Source organism: Elephas maximus, chromosome 9 (assembly GCF_024166365.1).
Source record: "Elephas maximus indicus isolate mEleMax1 chromosome 9, mEleMax1 primary haplotype, whole genome shotgun sequence".
NCBI classification, from domain to species: Eukaryota; Metazoa; Chordata; class Mammalia; order Proboscidea; family Elephantidae; genus Elephas; species Elephas maximus.
In genome coordinates, this window is record NC_064827.1 from 61606590 (window position 1) to 61624319 (window position 17730).

Consider the following 17730-nt stretch of genomic DNA (forward strand, 5'->3'; position numbering starts at 1 on the left):
TTTACAGCCCTATATTCCTTGGGATACGTGGCATGCTGAATTATGTGCAGGGTACTTTTGAAACATAACAGAAAGCTTATGCAACTCAGATGATAAGCTCAGGGAAGGGGGCTTTGTAATGAAGGTAAACAATTGAAAAAAGATCTGAAGGGAATGTTGGAGTTAGCAAGAAGAAGAACTGGGCAAGATGAATGAGTTAAGCCTCAAATCTTGTTTGCCAAACTTAGGGGCTTGAATTTTAACCTAAATTCAGTGGAGAGCCATTGAAGAATTTTTGTGGCAGGAGGTCAATAATAAGCACAGGGGAAATAGGAGCAGTGAAATGAAATAGTTGGAAATGAGGTTTAGGAAGTTTAATCTATAGAATAGCTTGAAAGATTGGAGAAAGGAGGCAGGAAAGCTAGCTAGAATATTGCATTATTCATGAATGAGTCAGTGAAAATGGATTTGGAAAGGATGTTCAGGCTCTTGGCTGTTTGAGGGGACTTTATTTTAAAAACATACATTCCCTCTTCCTAGACTGTGTAGAATGGCCCTCTTCTTATGCCTGCTGGAACCACAGGTAATCTCCCAACGTTATTGCCTTTCAAAGGACGAGTACATTTATAGTATAACATAACTATCTACAACCGAAGCAGTATCCTGGCCCACTGCTTGTCCCCTCTGAGTGTTCCTTCTCTGCACTGGCTACGTTGCTCTTCCTGACTATAGAATGTTCACCCTGCTGAAACACAGTCAGAGGAGGGATCAGGGGAGAAGAATTGAACAAGTGGAAGGCAGAATTGGTGAGCTTGAAGTTAAGGCACTTGGCACCAATATATTTGAAGAAAAATCAGGTAAAAGAATTTAAAAAAATGAAGAAACCTTAAGAATCATGTGGGACCCTATCAAGAGAAATAACCTATGAGTGATTGGAGTACCAGAACAGGGAGGGACAGCAGAAAATACAGAGAGAATTGTTGAAGATTTGTTGGCAGAAAAATTCCCTGATATCGTGAAAGATGAGAAGATATCTATCCAAGATACTCATCGAACTCCACATAAGATAGATTTTAAAAGAAAGTCACCAAGACATATCAAACTTGCCAAAACCAAAGATAAAGAGAGAATTTTAAGAGCAGCTAGGGATAAACAAAATATCACCTACAAAGGAGAGTCAATAAGAATAAGCTTGGACTACTCAGCAGAAACCATGCAGACAAGAAGGCAATAGGATGGCTTATATAAAGCATTGAAGGAAAAAAATTGCCAGCAAAGAATCATATATCCAGCAAAACTATCTCTCAAATATGAAGATGAAATTAGGACATTTCTACAGAAGTTTAGGGAATTCGTATAAACCAAACCAAAACTACAAGAAATACTAAAGGGAGTTATTTGGCTAGAATATCACTAATATCAGGTATCAACCCAAGACTAGAACACTGGACAGAGCAATCACAGGTAAGCCCAGATAGGGAGATCACAAAAATAAATCAAGATAAAAAAAACCCTCGAAAGAGGGAAACAGCTATATTATTATGTAAAAGAAGACAACATTAAAACAATAAAGAGGCACTAAGAAATGTAGTCATAGATCTTTCATATGGAGAGGAAGACAAGGCGATATAAAGAAATAAAAGTTAGGTTTAAGCTTAGAAAAATAGGAGTAAATATTAAGGTAACCACAAAGGAGACTGACTATCCTACACATCAAAATAAAATACAAGAAAAAAATAGGGACTTAGCAGAAACAAAATCACCAACAACGAATAAGAGGAAAAGACATATATAAACTACTAAGCACAAAAATTAAGTGGGAAAAAGAAACGGTCAACAACACACAAGACACCAAAATAACCGAACTAAACTAATAACCTATCTATAATTATGCTGAATGTAAATGGACTAAATGCACCAGCAAAGAGACAGAGCGTGGCAGAATGGATAAAAAAATATGATCCACCTATGTGCTGCCTACAAGAGACACACCTTAGACTTAGAGATACAAACAAACTAAAACTCAAAGGATGGAAAAAAAAATCAAGTAAACAACAATCAAAAATGAGCAGGAGTGGCAGTATTAGTTTCCAACAAAATTGACTTTAAAGTTAAATCCACCACAAAGGACAAGGGAGGGCACTATATAATGATGAAAGGGACAATATAACAGGAGGATATAACCATATTAAATATATATGCACCCAATCACAGGGCTGCAAGATCCATAAAACAAACTCTAACAGCATTGAAAAGTGAGATAGACAGCTCCACAATTATAGTAGCAGACTTCAACACACTGCTTTTTGGTGAAGGACAGGACATCCAGAAAGAAGCTCAATAAAGACACGGAAGATCTAAATGCCACAGTCAACCAGCTTGACCTCATAGACATATACAGAACACTCCACCCAACAGTAGCCAAGTATACATTCTTTTCTACTGCACATGGAACATTCTCTAGAATAGACCACATGTTAGGTCATAGAGCAAGCCTTAGCAGAATCCAAAACATTGAAATATTACAAAGCATCTTCTCTAACCATGAGGCCATAAAAGTAGAAATCAATAACAGAAAAAGCATAGAAAAGAAATCAAACACTTGGAAACTGAACAATACCCTGCTCAAAAACAACTGGGTTGTAGAAGACATTAAGGATGGAATAAAGAAATTCATACAATCCAATGAGGATGAAAACACTTTCTATCAGAACCTTTGGGACACAGCCAAAGCAGTGCTCAGAGGTCAATTTATATCAATAAATGCACACATAAAAAAGAAGAAAGGGCCAAAATCAAAGAATTATCCCTACAAATAGAAAGAGAGCAATAAAAGAAACCCTCAGGCACCAGAAGAAAACAAATAATAAAAATTAGAGCAGAACTAAATGAAATAGAATACAGAAAAACAATTGAAAGAGTTAATAAGACCAAAAAGTGGTTCTTTGAAAAAACTAACAGAATTGATAAACCATTGGCCAAACTGGCAAAAGAAAAACAGGAGAGGAAGCAAATAACCTGAATAAGAAATGAGATGGGCGATATTACAACAGACCCAACTGAAATTAAAAGAATCATAGCAGATTACTGCAAAAAATTGTACTCTAACAAATTTGAAAACCTAGAAGAATTGGATGACTTCCTAGAAACACACTACCTACCTAAACTAATACAAACAGATGTGGAACAACTAAATAGACCCATAACAAAAGAAGAGATTGAAAAGGTAATGAAAAAACTCCCAACAAAAAAAAAGCCCTGGCCCAGACAGCTTCACTGGAGAGTTCTATCAAACTTTCAGAGAAGAGTTAACACCACTACTACTAAAGGTATTTCAGAGCATAGAAAACAATGGAATACTCCAAAACTCATTCTATGAAGCCATCATATCCATGATATCAAAACCAGGTAAAGACTCCACAAAAAAAGAAAACTATAGACCTGTATCCCTCATGAACTTAGATGCAAAAATCTTCAACAAAATTCTAGCCAGTAGAATTCAACAACATATCAAAAAAATAATTCACCTTGACCAAGTGGGATTCATATCAGGTATGCAGGGATGGTTCAACATTAGAAAAACAATGTAACCCATCACATAAATAAAAGACAAGAACCACATGATTTTGTCAATTGATGCAGAAAAGGCTTTTGACAAAGTTCAACATCCATTCATGATAAAAACTCTCAATGAAATAGGATAGAAGGAAAATTCCTCAGCATAATAAAGAGCATTTATACAAAGCCAACATCCAACATTACCCTAAATGGAGAGAGCCTGAAAGCATTCCCCTTGAGATCAGAAACCAGACAAGGATGCCCTTTATCACCACTCTTATTCAACATTGTGCTTGAGGTCCTAGCGAGAGCAGTTAGGCTAGATAAATAAAGGGCATCCAGATTGTTAAGGAACAACTAAAAGTATCTCTGTTTGCAGATTTCATGATCTTATACACAGAAAACCCTAAGAATCCTCAAGAAAACTACTGAAACTGATAGAAGAGTTCAGCAGTGCATCAGGATGCCAGATAAACATACAAGAATCAGTTGGATTCCTCCACACCAACAAAAAGAACATCAAAGAAGAAATCACCAAATCAATACTATTTACAGTAGCCACCAGGAAGATAAAATACCTAGAAATAAATCTTACCAGAGATGTAAAAGACCTGTACAAAGAAAACTACAAGACGCTACTGCAAGAAACCAAAAGAGACTTACATAAGTGGAAAAACATACCTTGCTCATGGATAGGAAGACTTAACATTGTAGAAATGTCTGTTCTACCAAAAGTGATCTATAGATACAATGCAATCCTGATCCAAATTCCAATGACATATTTTAATGAGATGGAGAAACAAATCACCAACTTCATATGGAAGGGAAAGAGGCCCGGGATAAGTAAAGCATTACTGAAAAAGAAGAACAACGTGGGAGGCCTCACTCTACCTGATTTTAGAGCCTATTTTACTACCAGAGTTGTCAAAACAGCCTGGTACTGGTACAACAACAGATACATAGACCAATGGAACGGAATTGAGAATCCAAACATAAATCCATCCACATATGAGCAGCTGATATTTGACAAAGGCCCAAAGTCAGTTAAATGGGGGAAAAGATAGCTGTTTAACAAATGGTGCTGGCATAACTGGATATCCATCTGCAAAAAAATGAAACAACTCATACCTCACACCATGCACAAAAACAAACTCAAAATGGATCAACGACCTAAATATAAAATCTAAAATGATAAAGATCATGGAAGAAAAAACAGGGACAACAGTAGGAGTCCTAATACATGGCATAAGCAGTATACAAAACATTACTAAGAATGCAGAAGAAAAACTAGATAACTGGGAGCTCCTAAAAATCAAACACCTATATTCATCCAAAGACTTCACTAAAAGAGTAAAAAGATTACCTACAGACCTGGAAAAAGTTTTTAGCTATGACATTTCCGATCAGCATCTGATCTCTAAAATGTACATGATACTGCAAAAACTCAACTCCAGAAAGACAACCCAATTAAAAATGGGCAAAGGATATGAACAGGCACTTCAGTAAAGAAGACATTCAGGTAGCCAACTGATACATGAGGAAATGCTCACGATCATTAGTCATTAGAGAAATGCAGATCAAAACTACAATGAGATTTCATCTCACTCCAACAAGGCTGGCATTAAATCAAAAAACACAAAATAATAAATGTTGGAGAGGTTGTGGAGAGACTGGAACACATATACACTGCTGGTGGGAATGTAAAATGGTATAACCACTTTGGAAATTGATTTGGCACTTCCTTAAAAAACTAGAAATAGAATTACCATATACAATCCAGCAGTCCCACTCTTTGGAATATATCTTAGAAAATTAAGAGCCTTTACAGGAACAGATGTGTATACACCTATGTTCACTGCAGCACTGTTTACAAAATCAAAAAGGTGGAAGCAACCAAGGTGCCCATCAATGGGTGAATGGATAAATAATGGTATATTCACACAATGAAATAATATGCATTGATAAAGAACAATGATGAATCCATGAAACATTTCATATCATGGAGGTATCTGGAACACATTATGCTCAGTGAAATCAGTCAGTTGCAAAAGGACAAATATTGTGTAAGACTGCTATTATAATAACTGGAGAAATAGTTTAAACAGAGAAGAAAATATTCTTTGATGGTTATGAGAAGGGGGAGGGAGGGTAGGAGAGGGATTTTCACTAATTACGTAGTAGATAAGAACTATTTTAGGTGAAGGGAAAGACAACACACAATACAGGAGAGGTCAGCATAACAGGACTAAACCAAAAACAGTTTCCTGAATAAATTAAATGCTTCGAAGGCCAGCGTAGCAAGGGTGGGGGTTTGGGGACCATGGTTTCAAGGAACATCTAAGTCAATTGGCATAATAAAATCTATTAAGAAAACATTCTGCATCCCACTTTGGAGAGTGGCATCTGTGGTCTTAAACACTAGCAAGCGGCCATCTAAGATGCATCAATTGGTCTCAACCCACCTAGAGCAAAAGAGAATGAAGAACACCAAAGACACAACGTAATCATGAGCCCCAGAGACAGAAAGGACCACATAAACCAGAGACTACATCAGCTTGAGACCAGAAGAACTAGATGAAGAACTAGATGGTGCCAGGCTACAAGTGATGACTGCCCCAACAGGGAACAAAAGAAAGAACCCCTGAGGGAACAGGAGAGAAGTGGGATGCAGACCCCAAATTCTAGTAAAAAGACCAGACTTAATGGTCTGACTGAGACTAGAAGGGCCTCGGAGTTCATGGTCCCCAGACCTTCTGTTAGCCCAAGACAGGAACCATTCCCAAAGCCAACTCTTCAGATAGGGATTGGACTGGACTATGGGATAGAAAATGATACTAGTGAAGAATGAGCTTCTTAGATCAAGTAGACACATGAGACTATGTGGGCATCTCCTGTCTGGAGGGGAGATGAGAGAGCAGAGGGGGTCAGAAGCTGGCTGAATGGACGTGAAAATAGAGAGTGGAGTGAAGGAGTGTGCTGTCTCATTAGGGGGAAAGCAATTAGGAGTATATAAATTTTTGTATGAGAGACTGAGTTGCTTTGTAAACTTTGACTTAAAGCACAATAAAAAATTAAAAAAAAATAGTACCTATCTCAGAGGTATATGAAATTAAGTCAGATGATATATGTAAAGTACTTAGTATGCCTAGCACAGGATATACTTAATAAGTGTTAGCTGCCATATTTTCTTAATAACGTTTCACTTTAAGAGTGAGACCCAAGCTCTTGAATTATTGGTTGAGAAAAAAGAAAAAAAGTTCCCAGTAAAGAAAGTTCCGTTATAAAGAAGATAATTATCTTCTAACTCAATCCCTGTAGGAAATTCTCTAACTTAATTGAGCTGTTTGAAAGAGGGGTGTATACTAAATTGTAAGCTCCACAAAGGTGTGGCTTTTTTGTCTCTTCGTTTACTCCTTTGTTCCCGACACCTGGAATAGTGCCCAACTTAGAGTACGTGCCCAATAACTACTTGTTGAATGAATCAAAAAGAATCAGTGGGTCTTCAAAGGTACAAACTTTTCATCTTTAGACAGAAGTATGTGTTATCCCAGTATATACTGGCTTAAAATGATGGTTTAGCAATGGTATTGAGAGAAGTCTTATCTAAATTACTAGAAACTCTGAAATCTAAAGTACATCTAAACAAATTGACTTTCATTGCTTTAAATGTAAGCTAAGATATATGTAAATAGAGATAGGTACTGTTCACTATTTTGACAATGTATAATTAATAATGGAAGCCCTGGTGGCGTAGTGTTTAAGTGCTACGGCTGCTAACCAAGACGTCAGCAGTTTGAATCTGCCAGGCCCCCTTGGAAACTCTGTGGGGCAGTTCTACTCTGTCGTATAGGGTCGCTATGAATCGGAATCGACTCAAGAGCAGTGGGTTTTTTTTTTTTTTTTTTACTGTTCACAATTTTGCCAATGTTTTTTAAATTAATAAGTAGTGGAATTTCAAACTAACCTATATATGCAGAGAATTTAAAAATTATGTGCACCTAACAATTTATGTACACCTAAAGCAGTAAAAAGTACATGCAAATATTAACAGTAATTATCTCTGGGTGGAAGGATTAAGATAATTTAAAAATTCTTCCTTCTAGTTTTCTTTACTTTCTAAAAATTTCTTTAAAAAGTATTATTTGAATTTGAAAAGTACCTTCCCAAAATTCAATCAATATTTATTGATTGCCTATGGTGCATTTGTTACAGTTTTAGGCACTGGGAATACAGTGATGAACAAGAAAGAGTATTTTTTTTAAACTTTATTGTAGTAAAATTTAGGTAACAAAAAATTGGCTGTTTTAGCCATTTTTAAGTGTACAGCTCAGTGATGTTAACCATGTTGTGCAACCATTACTACCATCCCTTTCAAAAAGTTTTTCATGAACCCAAACAGAAACTTAATGCCCCTTAATCAATAACTCCCATTTTCTCCTTCCCCCAGCCCCTGGTAACCAGTAATATTTTTGTCTTTGTACGTTTGCCTATTTTACATATATCATACAAGTGGGATCATGCAATATTTGTCTTTTTGTTTGTGACTTTTTTGACTTAACAGAATGTTGTCAAGGTTCGTTCGTATTGTAGCATGTATTAGGACTTCATTTCTCTTTATGACTGAATAATATTGTATCACAGTGTCTGTTTTCTTGGATCACGCATTCTAATAGAGAGGGGAGAGAGACACTAAACTTAGGAAAGGGAGATCCGTATTTTAAGATAGGAAACTGAGGCCCAGAGATGGTAAATTGCAAATTCTCAATCAGAAGTCTGAATGAATTTTGCCGTGAGTCTAATGATGGAGTTCTGTTTAATGCAATGCTGTATAGAATAAGGAATGCGTGTTCTCTGTACAGTTCTCCATGGAACATTTGACAAATAACTTAAGCTCTCCAGACCTTGTTTTCATCACCTGAGAGATGAAGAGATTAGAAGTGATAATTGTGGAAGGTCATGTATACTTGTTACTTCCATAGGTCTGTTATTTGATTTGGAGTTATGTGTGTGTGTGTTTTCTTTACAGCCATACACACTGCTGCTGTGGATATGCTGGGAGGATCTGGTATTGAAAGCCAGTGTAGAAAAGTTGATATCATTGCAGACGCTGCATATTCCATTTTCAAAAAGCCAAAAAATTTTACTGGCAACTTCATTATTGATGAAAATATCTTAAGAGAAGAAGGAATAAAAAATTTTGATGTCTATGCAGTTAAACCAGGTAATGCTTATATTTTTTAAAAGCAGCGATGTGTTTTTTCAAAATTTCTGCTACAAACACATCTGTTTTGTGTGTAGTGGTAATAAAGTTATATATTTTTAAAAAGCTGCTCCCCTAATGAATGGAAAAACGCATAACACCACAATTTAGGAAAGAGAAAAAACAAAACAAACCAACAACAGAATTGAGTTGAGGGCTTCTGAAGTGTTGCACAGATGCAGAAGGTCACGTCAACTACTAGCCATTTCCAAACCTCGAAACCGAAATGAAAATTTGTTTTTAAAATTGGTCTTAAAAATCACAGAATGAAGATTTTATTCAAAGAAAAAAAGACCTTACTCGAAGAAATGATTCAGCAGAGGGTTTTAAAAAAAAATGTTAAGATCATAGACTCTTTCCAAATGTTCGTCTCTTGAGTCTAACCTCCTAAAGTAGCTTAATTACAGATGGTGAGGTAACTGTGCAAGGTCTGTCTTATGTCTAACGGTGTGATTTGAAAAGTTTCTAGAAGACCCCCTTGTTCAAAAAATACCCTTCTCTGAAATTGCAGGTGATGATGAGGATGGATTTTTTACTTTGTATGTAAAATATCATATAATATATAAATAATAGCTAATATAGCCATAACTGGGAGTTATATTATGTTTATTTGTACTAATGTATATTTAAATATTATTTGTTAGTGTGAGCTTCTAGGTGACAGAAACCACATTTACGTTTGTATCATCCTTGCCTCTTCAGTTCACTAGCTTTGTGGCTTTGGGCATGTCTCTCACTACTTCTGAGCCTCATTTTCCGTATTGATAAAATTAAGAGAATGATACTCTTCATACAGGATGCAATAAATAAAGTGCAATAATGTGTATAATGTGCTTGGCACAGTGCTTGGCATATAGTACATGCGGAGAGAGTTTTAAGTCTTTGCCTAAGAGCAGACAACAGACAGAACCTGAACCAGACCCAGGTCTCCGGGTTTCTGGTACGGTGTAATTATCACTTTAGGTTTAAAAGACAGTATCATTGTGCATAACATTTAGATTTTGATCTAAATGATAAAATCCTATCAAATGTTGAGAACTTAATATGACTGGGCACTATGATAAGTGTTAGGATATAACAAAGACCAGCGCATTTCTGCCCTCCAGAAGTTTTTTTTTTTTAATCTTTTGAGACAGGGAAAGAGAAAGAAATTATTGTTAATAACTGAGTCTACTACAGTTTTGAAGGCTTTGTAACACATCTCTTGGCAATATCAGTATAATGCTAGGATAGTTAACTCCTTTTCTAACCATGACTCTTAGTTGAAAATAAGACCCGGTGGTTTAGGATAGGTTAGTTTTTGTGGTGATGGAGTGAGAGGAAAACGGAGAAAAGACAAATACACTGATGCTGAGAAACAAGTGGTCCTTGATGACTGGCCCCTTCTCAGTGGACAAGGTAAGCAATGAGTCCTTAGCTCTTTGGAGGGATATAGGACAGAAGGTTGCAAGGAAAGATGAGAGGGGGCAAAGGCTCCTGGGACAGCAGTTAAGGCTGTACCTCAGGTGACTATGATTGGATCTTGAGGTAGAAATTTGTCATGGGAGAGGGTAACTGGCTTGTAGTAAAACTATTTTAACTTAATGAAGATCAGATAGTTTGACAGTTCCTGTGGGAGTCTTTTCGATTGCAATCAAATGATCATTAAAATAAAATCAGATATAATGTTGTTCTGTAAACAGGTATTAAAATCTTAATGTATTATAGTTATCACATTAACCTCATTACTTTAGGGTTAATTTTTCAGGTCATCCTTTGATACCAGATCTCTTCATAGATGAACTCCCAGATGCAGTTAACAAGAAAATGGAAACACCTGGTAAGACTTAGACTATATATTTTTTTTTTTACATTTTATTTATTTTATTGTGTCTTAAGCGGAAGTTGACAGTTCAAGTTAGTTTCTCATACAAAGATTTATACACACATTGTTATATGACCCTAGTTGCTCTCCCTATAACGCGACAGCACACTTCTTTCCACGCCGGATTTCCCTTCTCTATTCAACCAGCGTCTGTCCCTTTTTGCCTTCTCATCTCACCTCCGGACAGGAGCTGCCCATTTAGTCTCATCCATCCACTTGAGCTAAGAAGCACTCTCTTCACAAGTATCATTTTATGTCTTATAGTCCAGTCTAATCATTGAAGAGTTGGCTTTGGGAATGGTTTCAGTTCTGGGATAACAGAGAGTCTAGGCGCTATGTCTTCCTGGGACCCTCTAGTCTCAGACCATTAAGTCTGTAGACCATATGTTATATAGGACAATAAAGATACTAATTTATGTATTTCTTCTAAAATATAAAATTGAACTTATAACAATGACATTTCTGCTGCTTCTTTGAAATCATTTTGTAATTTAAACTGGACAAGTAATTTCTTAGTCAGTTCTGGTAAAGAAGGGTATATTTTCCTTTTACCGGTACGGTTGTCTTTATATTCTTTCTTAATATATTCTTTGCATTTGACTTAAAAAAAAAAAAAAGAAAGTTGCCTGAAAATTCCTTTTTTTCAGGTTTTACTTATTTTCCTTGGCATTGCCTTTAGGTATTTCTGATTGATGTGTTATTTTATCTCGAGGAAAACTGTCAAATCAAAATACATTTAAGACCATTCTTCGAGTTTGTGCTGTGTGACTGCTTTATAGAAGCAGTTATCTTCTAAGGAAATTTTGCTTTTACTTAGTTCTGTTTTTGTAGCTCAGAAAATATAACCTCTTTGAATTGGTGTAGAGTTTCCATTGCAGTCTGTGTTCTGGCGTTGTGCTATTGGCTTACTGAAAGATGCCATGAGAAATACTCTTTAATGAAGCCCCGTGGAAGGAGTGTCTCTCATGTCTTACTAACAATAATGGGCTGTGCTTCTTCTGGGCCCTTGCCTTATTTTTATCTTATAGACACAGAATACCTAAGGGATCATATAGTCTTTAGAAGGCTGCTAGAAAATTTAGGAACAGTTTCCTCTATACCTTTAGCAAATCCATAGAACCTCTCTGCAATGCATTTTAGTGCCAAGCCTTATTCCAGGTTTAATCTTACCTTTTCTATCTTTATTTTTATTTCATCCAAATTTTTGAAATAGTTTAAAAAATTACTTAGGTGATATAAAAGACAACATTCTTTTGTATTATCGAAAATGTGAAAAATAAACGAAAAAATGACTCACAGTCCTACCACCTAGAGAGGGCTCTTTTAAAAATTAGGTCTTTGATTTGTTTGCCACATGGCTGCATCAGGTTATTGAAACCAGAAAAGACAAGGCTGGCGATCTTTTTCCCCGAAGACTTCTTACAGAATGGCAGAAATTATGTACAGGGTTCATCAAAGTCTGGAAGAATCTGGTCTTCAAGTTAAGCACGTCCCGAATCCTGATTTTTGCCAGCACACTCAGATTGGATCTATCTTTTAGAGGAAGATATACATGAACTGAGCTCATTTAAAGTCTACATTTAAATAATAAGAACCACCTGTTGATTACGTATATCAATTTTGTTTATTCAACAAATATTTACTGGGCACCTACTATGTGCCAAACACTATGTTAAGTACTTTGCATGCACTGTTTAGTTTAATCCTGTTGATCCTACAAAACAGGTATTATTATTCTCATTTTACAGCTGACATCACATGGCTGGCAGGTGGCAGATCTAGGAATTTGATTTGTATTTATCTAATTCCAAAGCCCATGTCCTTAGCCAGTAAACTTAATTTCCAGTAAGAACTGCTTTCCTAACTCCTGAATACTTAAAGGCTTTAAATTAGTATGTTCTTTCCCCCAGTAATACAGTTTATTACTTTATAATGATAAATTCCCATCTCATGGACTAGACTAGTTTTATGATCATCATATTTTCTCCCTTTAGGCATAATTACATAGGAAACAGTCATAATCAGAAGTTTGATGACCATGGAATCAGAACAGAGGAGTTAGATAAGTAAAATGTCAGTCATGTGTTTACTGGCATCAAGCTTTGATAGGGATGATTATGGCTATGTTGCTGTTTTTAGGTGCCGTCGAGTCGATTCTGACTCATAGTGACCCTACGCACTACAGACTGAAACACTGCCCGATCCTTACAATCGTTGTTATGCTTGAGCCCATTGTTGCAGCCACTGTGTCAGTCCATCTTGTTGAGGGTCTTCCTCTTTTCCGCTGGCCCTGTACTTTACCAAGCTTGATGTCCTTCTCCAGAGACTGATCCATCCTGACAACATGTCCAAAGTATATAAGATGCAGTCTCGCCATCCTTGCTTCTAGAGAGTATTCTGGTTGTACTTCCAAGACAGATTTGTTCATTCTTTTGACAGTCCATGGTGTATTCAATATTCTTCTCCAACACCACAATTCAAAGGCGTCAGTCCTTCTTTGGTCTTATTTTTTGTGCACCTTTCACATGCACATGATGCGATCGAAAATACCATGGCTTGGATCAGGTGCACTTTAGTCTTCAAGGTTACATTTTTGCTTTTCAACACTTTAAAGAGGTCCTTTGCAGCAGATTTGCCCAGCGCAATGCATCTTTTGATTTCTTGACTGCTGCTTCCATGGGTGCTGATTGTGGATCCAAATATAATGAAATCCTTAACAACTTCAATCTTTTCTCCGTTTGTCATGGTATGGCTTATTGGTCCAGTTGTGAGGATTTTTGTTTTCTTTATCTTGAGGTGTAATCCATGCTGAAGGCTGTAGTCTTTGATCTTCATCAGTAAGTGCTTCAGGTCCTCTTCACTTTCAGCAAGTAAGGTTCTGTGATCTGCATAACGCAGGTTGTTAATGAGTCTTCCTCCAGTTCTGATGCCCTGTTCTTCATATTGTCCAGCTTCTTGGATTATTGCTGAGCATTACAGATTGAACAGGTATGGTGAAAGGATACAGCCCTGACGCACACCTTTCCTGACTTTAAACCACTCAGTATGCCCTTGTTCTTGGCGGACAACTGCCTCTTGATCCATGCACAGGTCCTCACGAGCACAATTAAGCGTTCTGGAATTCCCATTCTTTGCAGCGTTATCCATAATTTGTTATGGTCCACACAGTTGAATGTCTTTGCATAGTCAATAAAACACAGGTAAACATCCTTCTGGTATTCTCTGCCTTCAGCCAGGATCCATCTGACATCAGCAATGATATCCCTGATTCTACATCGTCTTCTGAATCCGGCCTGAATTTCTGGCAGTTCCCTGTTGATATTCCGGTGCAACTGCTTTTGAATGATCTTCAGCAAAATTTTGCTTGCGTGTGATATTAGTGATAGTGTTCGATAATTTCTGCATTTGGTTGGATCACCTTTCTTGGGAATAAGCATAAATATGGATCTCTTCCAGTCAGTTGGCCAGGTAGTTGCCTTCCAGATTTCTTGGCATAGATAAGTGAGCACTTCCAGCACTGCATCTGTTTGTTGAAACATCTCAATTGATATTCCATCAGTTCCTGGAACCTTGTTTTTCGCCAGTGCCTTCAGTGCAGCTTGGACTTCTTCCTTCAGTATCATTGATTCCTGAGCACATGCTACCTCTTGAAATGGCTGACCATCGACTGATTCTTTTTGGTATAGTGACTCTGTTTATTCCTTCTATCTTCTTTTGATGCTTCCTGCATCGTTTAATATTTTCCCCATAGAACCCTTCACTGTTGCAACTCGAGGATGGAATTTTTTCTTCAGTTCCTTCAGCTTGAGAAACACTGAGCGTGTTCTTCCCTTTTGGTTTTCCATCTCCAGGTCTTCACACATGTCATTATAACACTTTGTTTTCTAGAGCTGCCCTTTGAAATCTGCTGTTCAGTGCTTTTACTTCATCATTTCTTCCTTTTGCTTTATAGGAACAGAGTATCTTAAGTTCATTGACTACAACCCATACATCTCCATATAAGGTGTGTCCTTACCCTTTGGGTCAGTGTCTTGGTTATGTAGTGCTGCTATAACAGAGATACCACAAATAGATGGCTTCAACTTTATTCTCTCACAGTGTAGTAGGCTAGAAGTCCAAATTCAGGGTGCCAGTTCAAGGGGAAGGCTTTCTCTGTTGCCTCTGGAGGAAGGTCCTTGTCATCAGTCTTCCCTTGGACTAGGAGCTTCTCAGCTTAGGGACTTTGAGTCCAAAGGACTTGCACTCCAGGCTATACTTTCTTGGTGGTATGAGGTCCACCTGTCTCTCTGCTCGCTTCTCTATTTTATATCTTACAAGAGACTGGCTTAAAACACAATCTAATCTTGTAGATTGAATCCTGCCTCACTAACATAACTGCCGCTAATCCCACCTCATTATCATAGAGATAGGATTGACAACCAAATATGTTTCTATACATTTCCTGCCACCTTCAACATGAGAGAAGCCTATATCTTCGCTAGCCTCACTTTAGCAGCCACTGCCTGATCTGATTCTAGTAAGTTCAGATCTCAGCGCTATGCTCAACCTTTATGTTAGCTGTATAAAAATCAGATACTTAGATATTGAAGAAAATGTGGAAGAAGTATTATCCAGTGGTTAAAATTGTAGGCTCTGGCGTCAGACTACCTGAGTTTGAATTCCTACTGTGCCACTTAACTACCTTGTAACCTCCAATTGCTGAACATTCCAGTTGTCGTTTTAAAACCTCACTCACTTCTTTTTACTTTAACTTAATCTTGAATTGCTTTTATTTTTGTAAATAAATTGAAATACTTTCTGGAACAAGCAAGGCATAAATAAAAAGGGGGAACTGACTTTTGTATATTTATTTTACACCTGGTCACCTTCTTGAACTTTTTTTTAAGTTTCTCATAGTTTTGGAGTGAGAGACAAAAGTCAATGAAAACAGACTTTGGCATAAGTGGGACAGATCTGGATTCAATTTCTGGCTTTGCCACTTATGTCTCTGACTTTGAGCAAGTCACTTGAGTTCTCTGAACCAGTTTTCTTATGTATTATTTTTCTCGTTTGAGTATTTTGAGAATTAAATTCAATAGTGCATGATACTGTGCATTTGATACAGTGAGTCCTGTATACATATTACACATGAACATGTTGCCATCAAGTTGATTCCGACTCATAGAAATCCTATAGGACAGCATAGAACTGCCCCCATAGGGCTTCCAAGGAGCAGCTAGTGGATTTGAACTGCTGACCTTTTGGTTAGCTGCTGAGTTCTTAACCACTGCACCACCAGAGCTCCATATATGTATTAGTTGCTATAATTATCATTGGATTAATTAGCTTGAATGTTTTAATTGTACAAACTTACTGTCTACATTTAATAATAATTATGTCTCTATTCCAGAATTATTTTTGGCATATGTCTTAATATACTGATATGCACTTCTAGAACGTTAATTGATAATATTTATTTTAGGTATTCTTATTTTATTCCCAATTTTAATGTGTCTTTTTTTTAGATTTCACCCATAAGTGAGGTGTTAAACATTGTTATAAGGTGGTTTTTTTAAAATCACATACATTAGATTGGTTTATATACTTTTTAATGTAATAAATGTTTGATATTTTAAATATGGTAAATGAACTAAATTTTTTTCTTTTTTATGTTTTCTTGAAGGTTTGAAATATCTCACTTACTAAATCATTTGAGCCTTTTCTGAAGTTATTTCTTTGGAAACATTTTATTTTCTCACTTAATGATAGGCTTAGAAAAATAGAATTCTCCAGGTGAAATTTTAAATTTATTTGCTAAGGGTTTAAGTGTGGTATTAACAGTTTTAAAAATTTCTATATCTTAGCCCTTCTCTCTTAAATTTTTTCTTTTCTCTTTTTATTATTGGTTAAATTGCCAGAAAGTTGACAATTTTAATATATCTTATTTTTTCTCTAAAGAGCCAGGGTTTTTTTTGTTTTTAATTTGACTGCTTTTCTCTTTTTCCTTCATTATTTTTAATAGCTTTATTGAGATATAATTTACAAATACCAAAAAATTTAAAAGGTACAGTTTAATGGTATTTAGTATATATTCTCAGTTGTAGAACCATCTGATTCATTAATTTTTATGTAACAGCCTTATTGAAATAAGATTTACGTACTATACAATTCACCCATATAAGTTATACATACAATTTGATGGATTTTGGTGTATTCATAGTCATGCAGCCATCATCACTACAGTCAATTTTAGAACATTTTCATCCCCTCAAAAAGAAACCCCCGTACCCTTATTTATTATTCCTACCTCCATGCTCTGCCCTCTCCCCACCTCTAGCCCTAGGTGACCACTAATCTACTTTCTGTTATTCCGTATTTGCTTATTCTGAATGTTTCGTACAGGTGGAATCATATAATATGTGGTCATTTGAGATTGGCATCTTTCACTTAGCATAATGTTTCCAAGGCTTATCCATGTTATATCATGTCAGTACTTCATTCATTTTTATGTCTGAAAAATACCCCATTGTATGGATATACTGCATTTTGCTTACCCGTGCAGTAGTTGATAGACATCTGGGTTTCTTTCATCTTTTGGCTATTATGAGTAATGCTGCTATGATCATTTATGTACAAGTTTTCATGTGGACATATGTTTTCATTACACACAGGAGGAGAATTCGGGAGTCAATATATTATTTTTTACAGTTTGTTTGAATCAGGATCCAAATAAGTTCCTTTATCTGTCTCTCCCTGCCTCTGGTTCTCATTCCCATTCTCACTCCTCTTTGTCTTTCCCTGGCAATTTATTTGTTGAAATGTGATTCATTAATTTTTTATTTTTCCCTTATTATTCTTAATACTTTCCTTGAGGTCGTAATTTTTTTGTTGTAGTTCGTTTTCTTACTTGTTGGGTTGGTAGTTTATTTTTATTCATTTTGAAATAATGAAATAATTTCTGACTATGCATTTACCCCTGACTATAGCCGTGGCTACATCCAATAGATTTTGTTGAAAGTTTTTGCTCATAAAATGGTGTTGGATTTTGGCAAATGTCTTCTGTGCATCTATTGAGATGATTATGTAGTTT

At 36.3% G+C, this 17730-nt stretch overlaps 1 protein-coding gene across 2 annotated transcripts in view; it reads left to right on the forward strand.

The window, feature by feature from the left end:
• The window catches only part of LOC126082752 (hydroxysteroid dehydrogenase-like protein 2), a 55743-nt gene that overhangs the window by 25718 nt on the left and 12295 nt on the right, over positions 1 to 17730 (forward strand). For both annotated transcript variants that reach the window (XM_049895647.1, XM_049895646.1), the window contains exons 7-8: positions 8564 to 8758; positions 10545 to 10616. In XM_049895647.1, coding sequence (XP_049751604.1) covers positions 8564 to 8758; positions 10545 to 10616 — 267 coding nt within the window. The remainder of the gene's footprint in view (positions 1 to 8563; positions 8759 to 10544; positions 10617 to 17730) is intronic.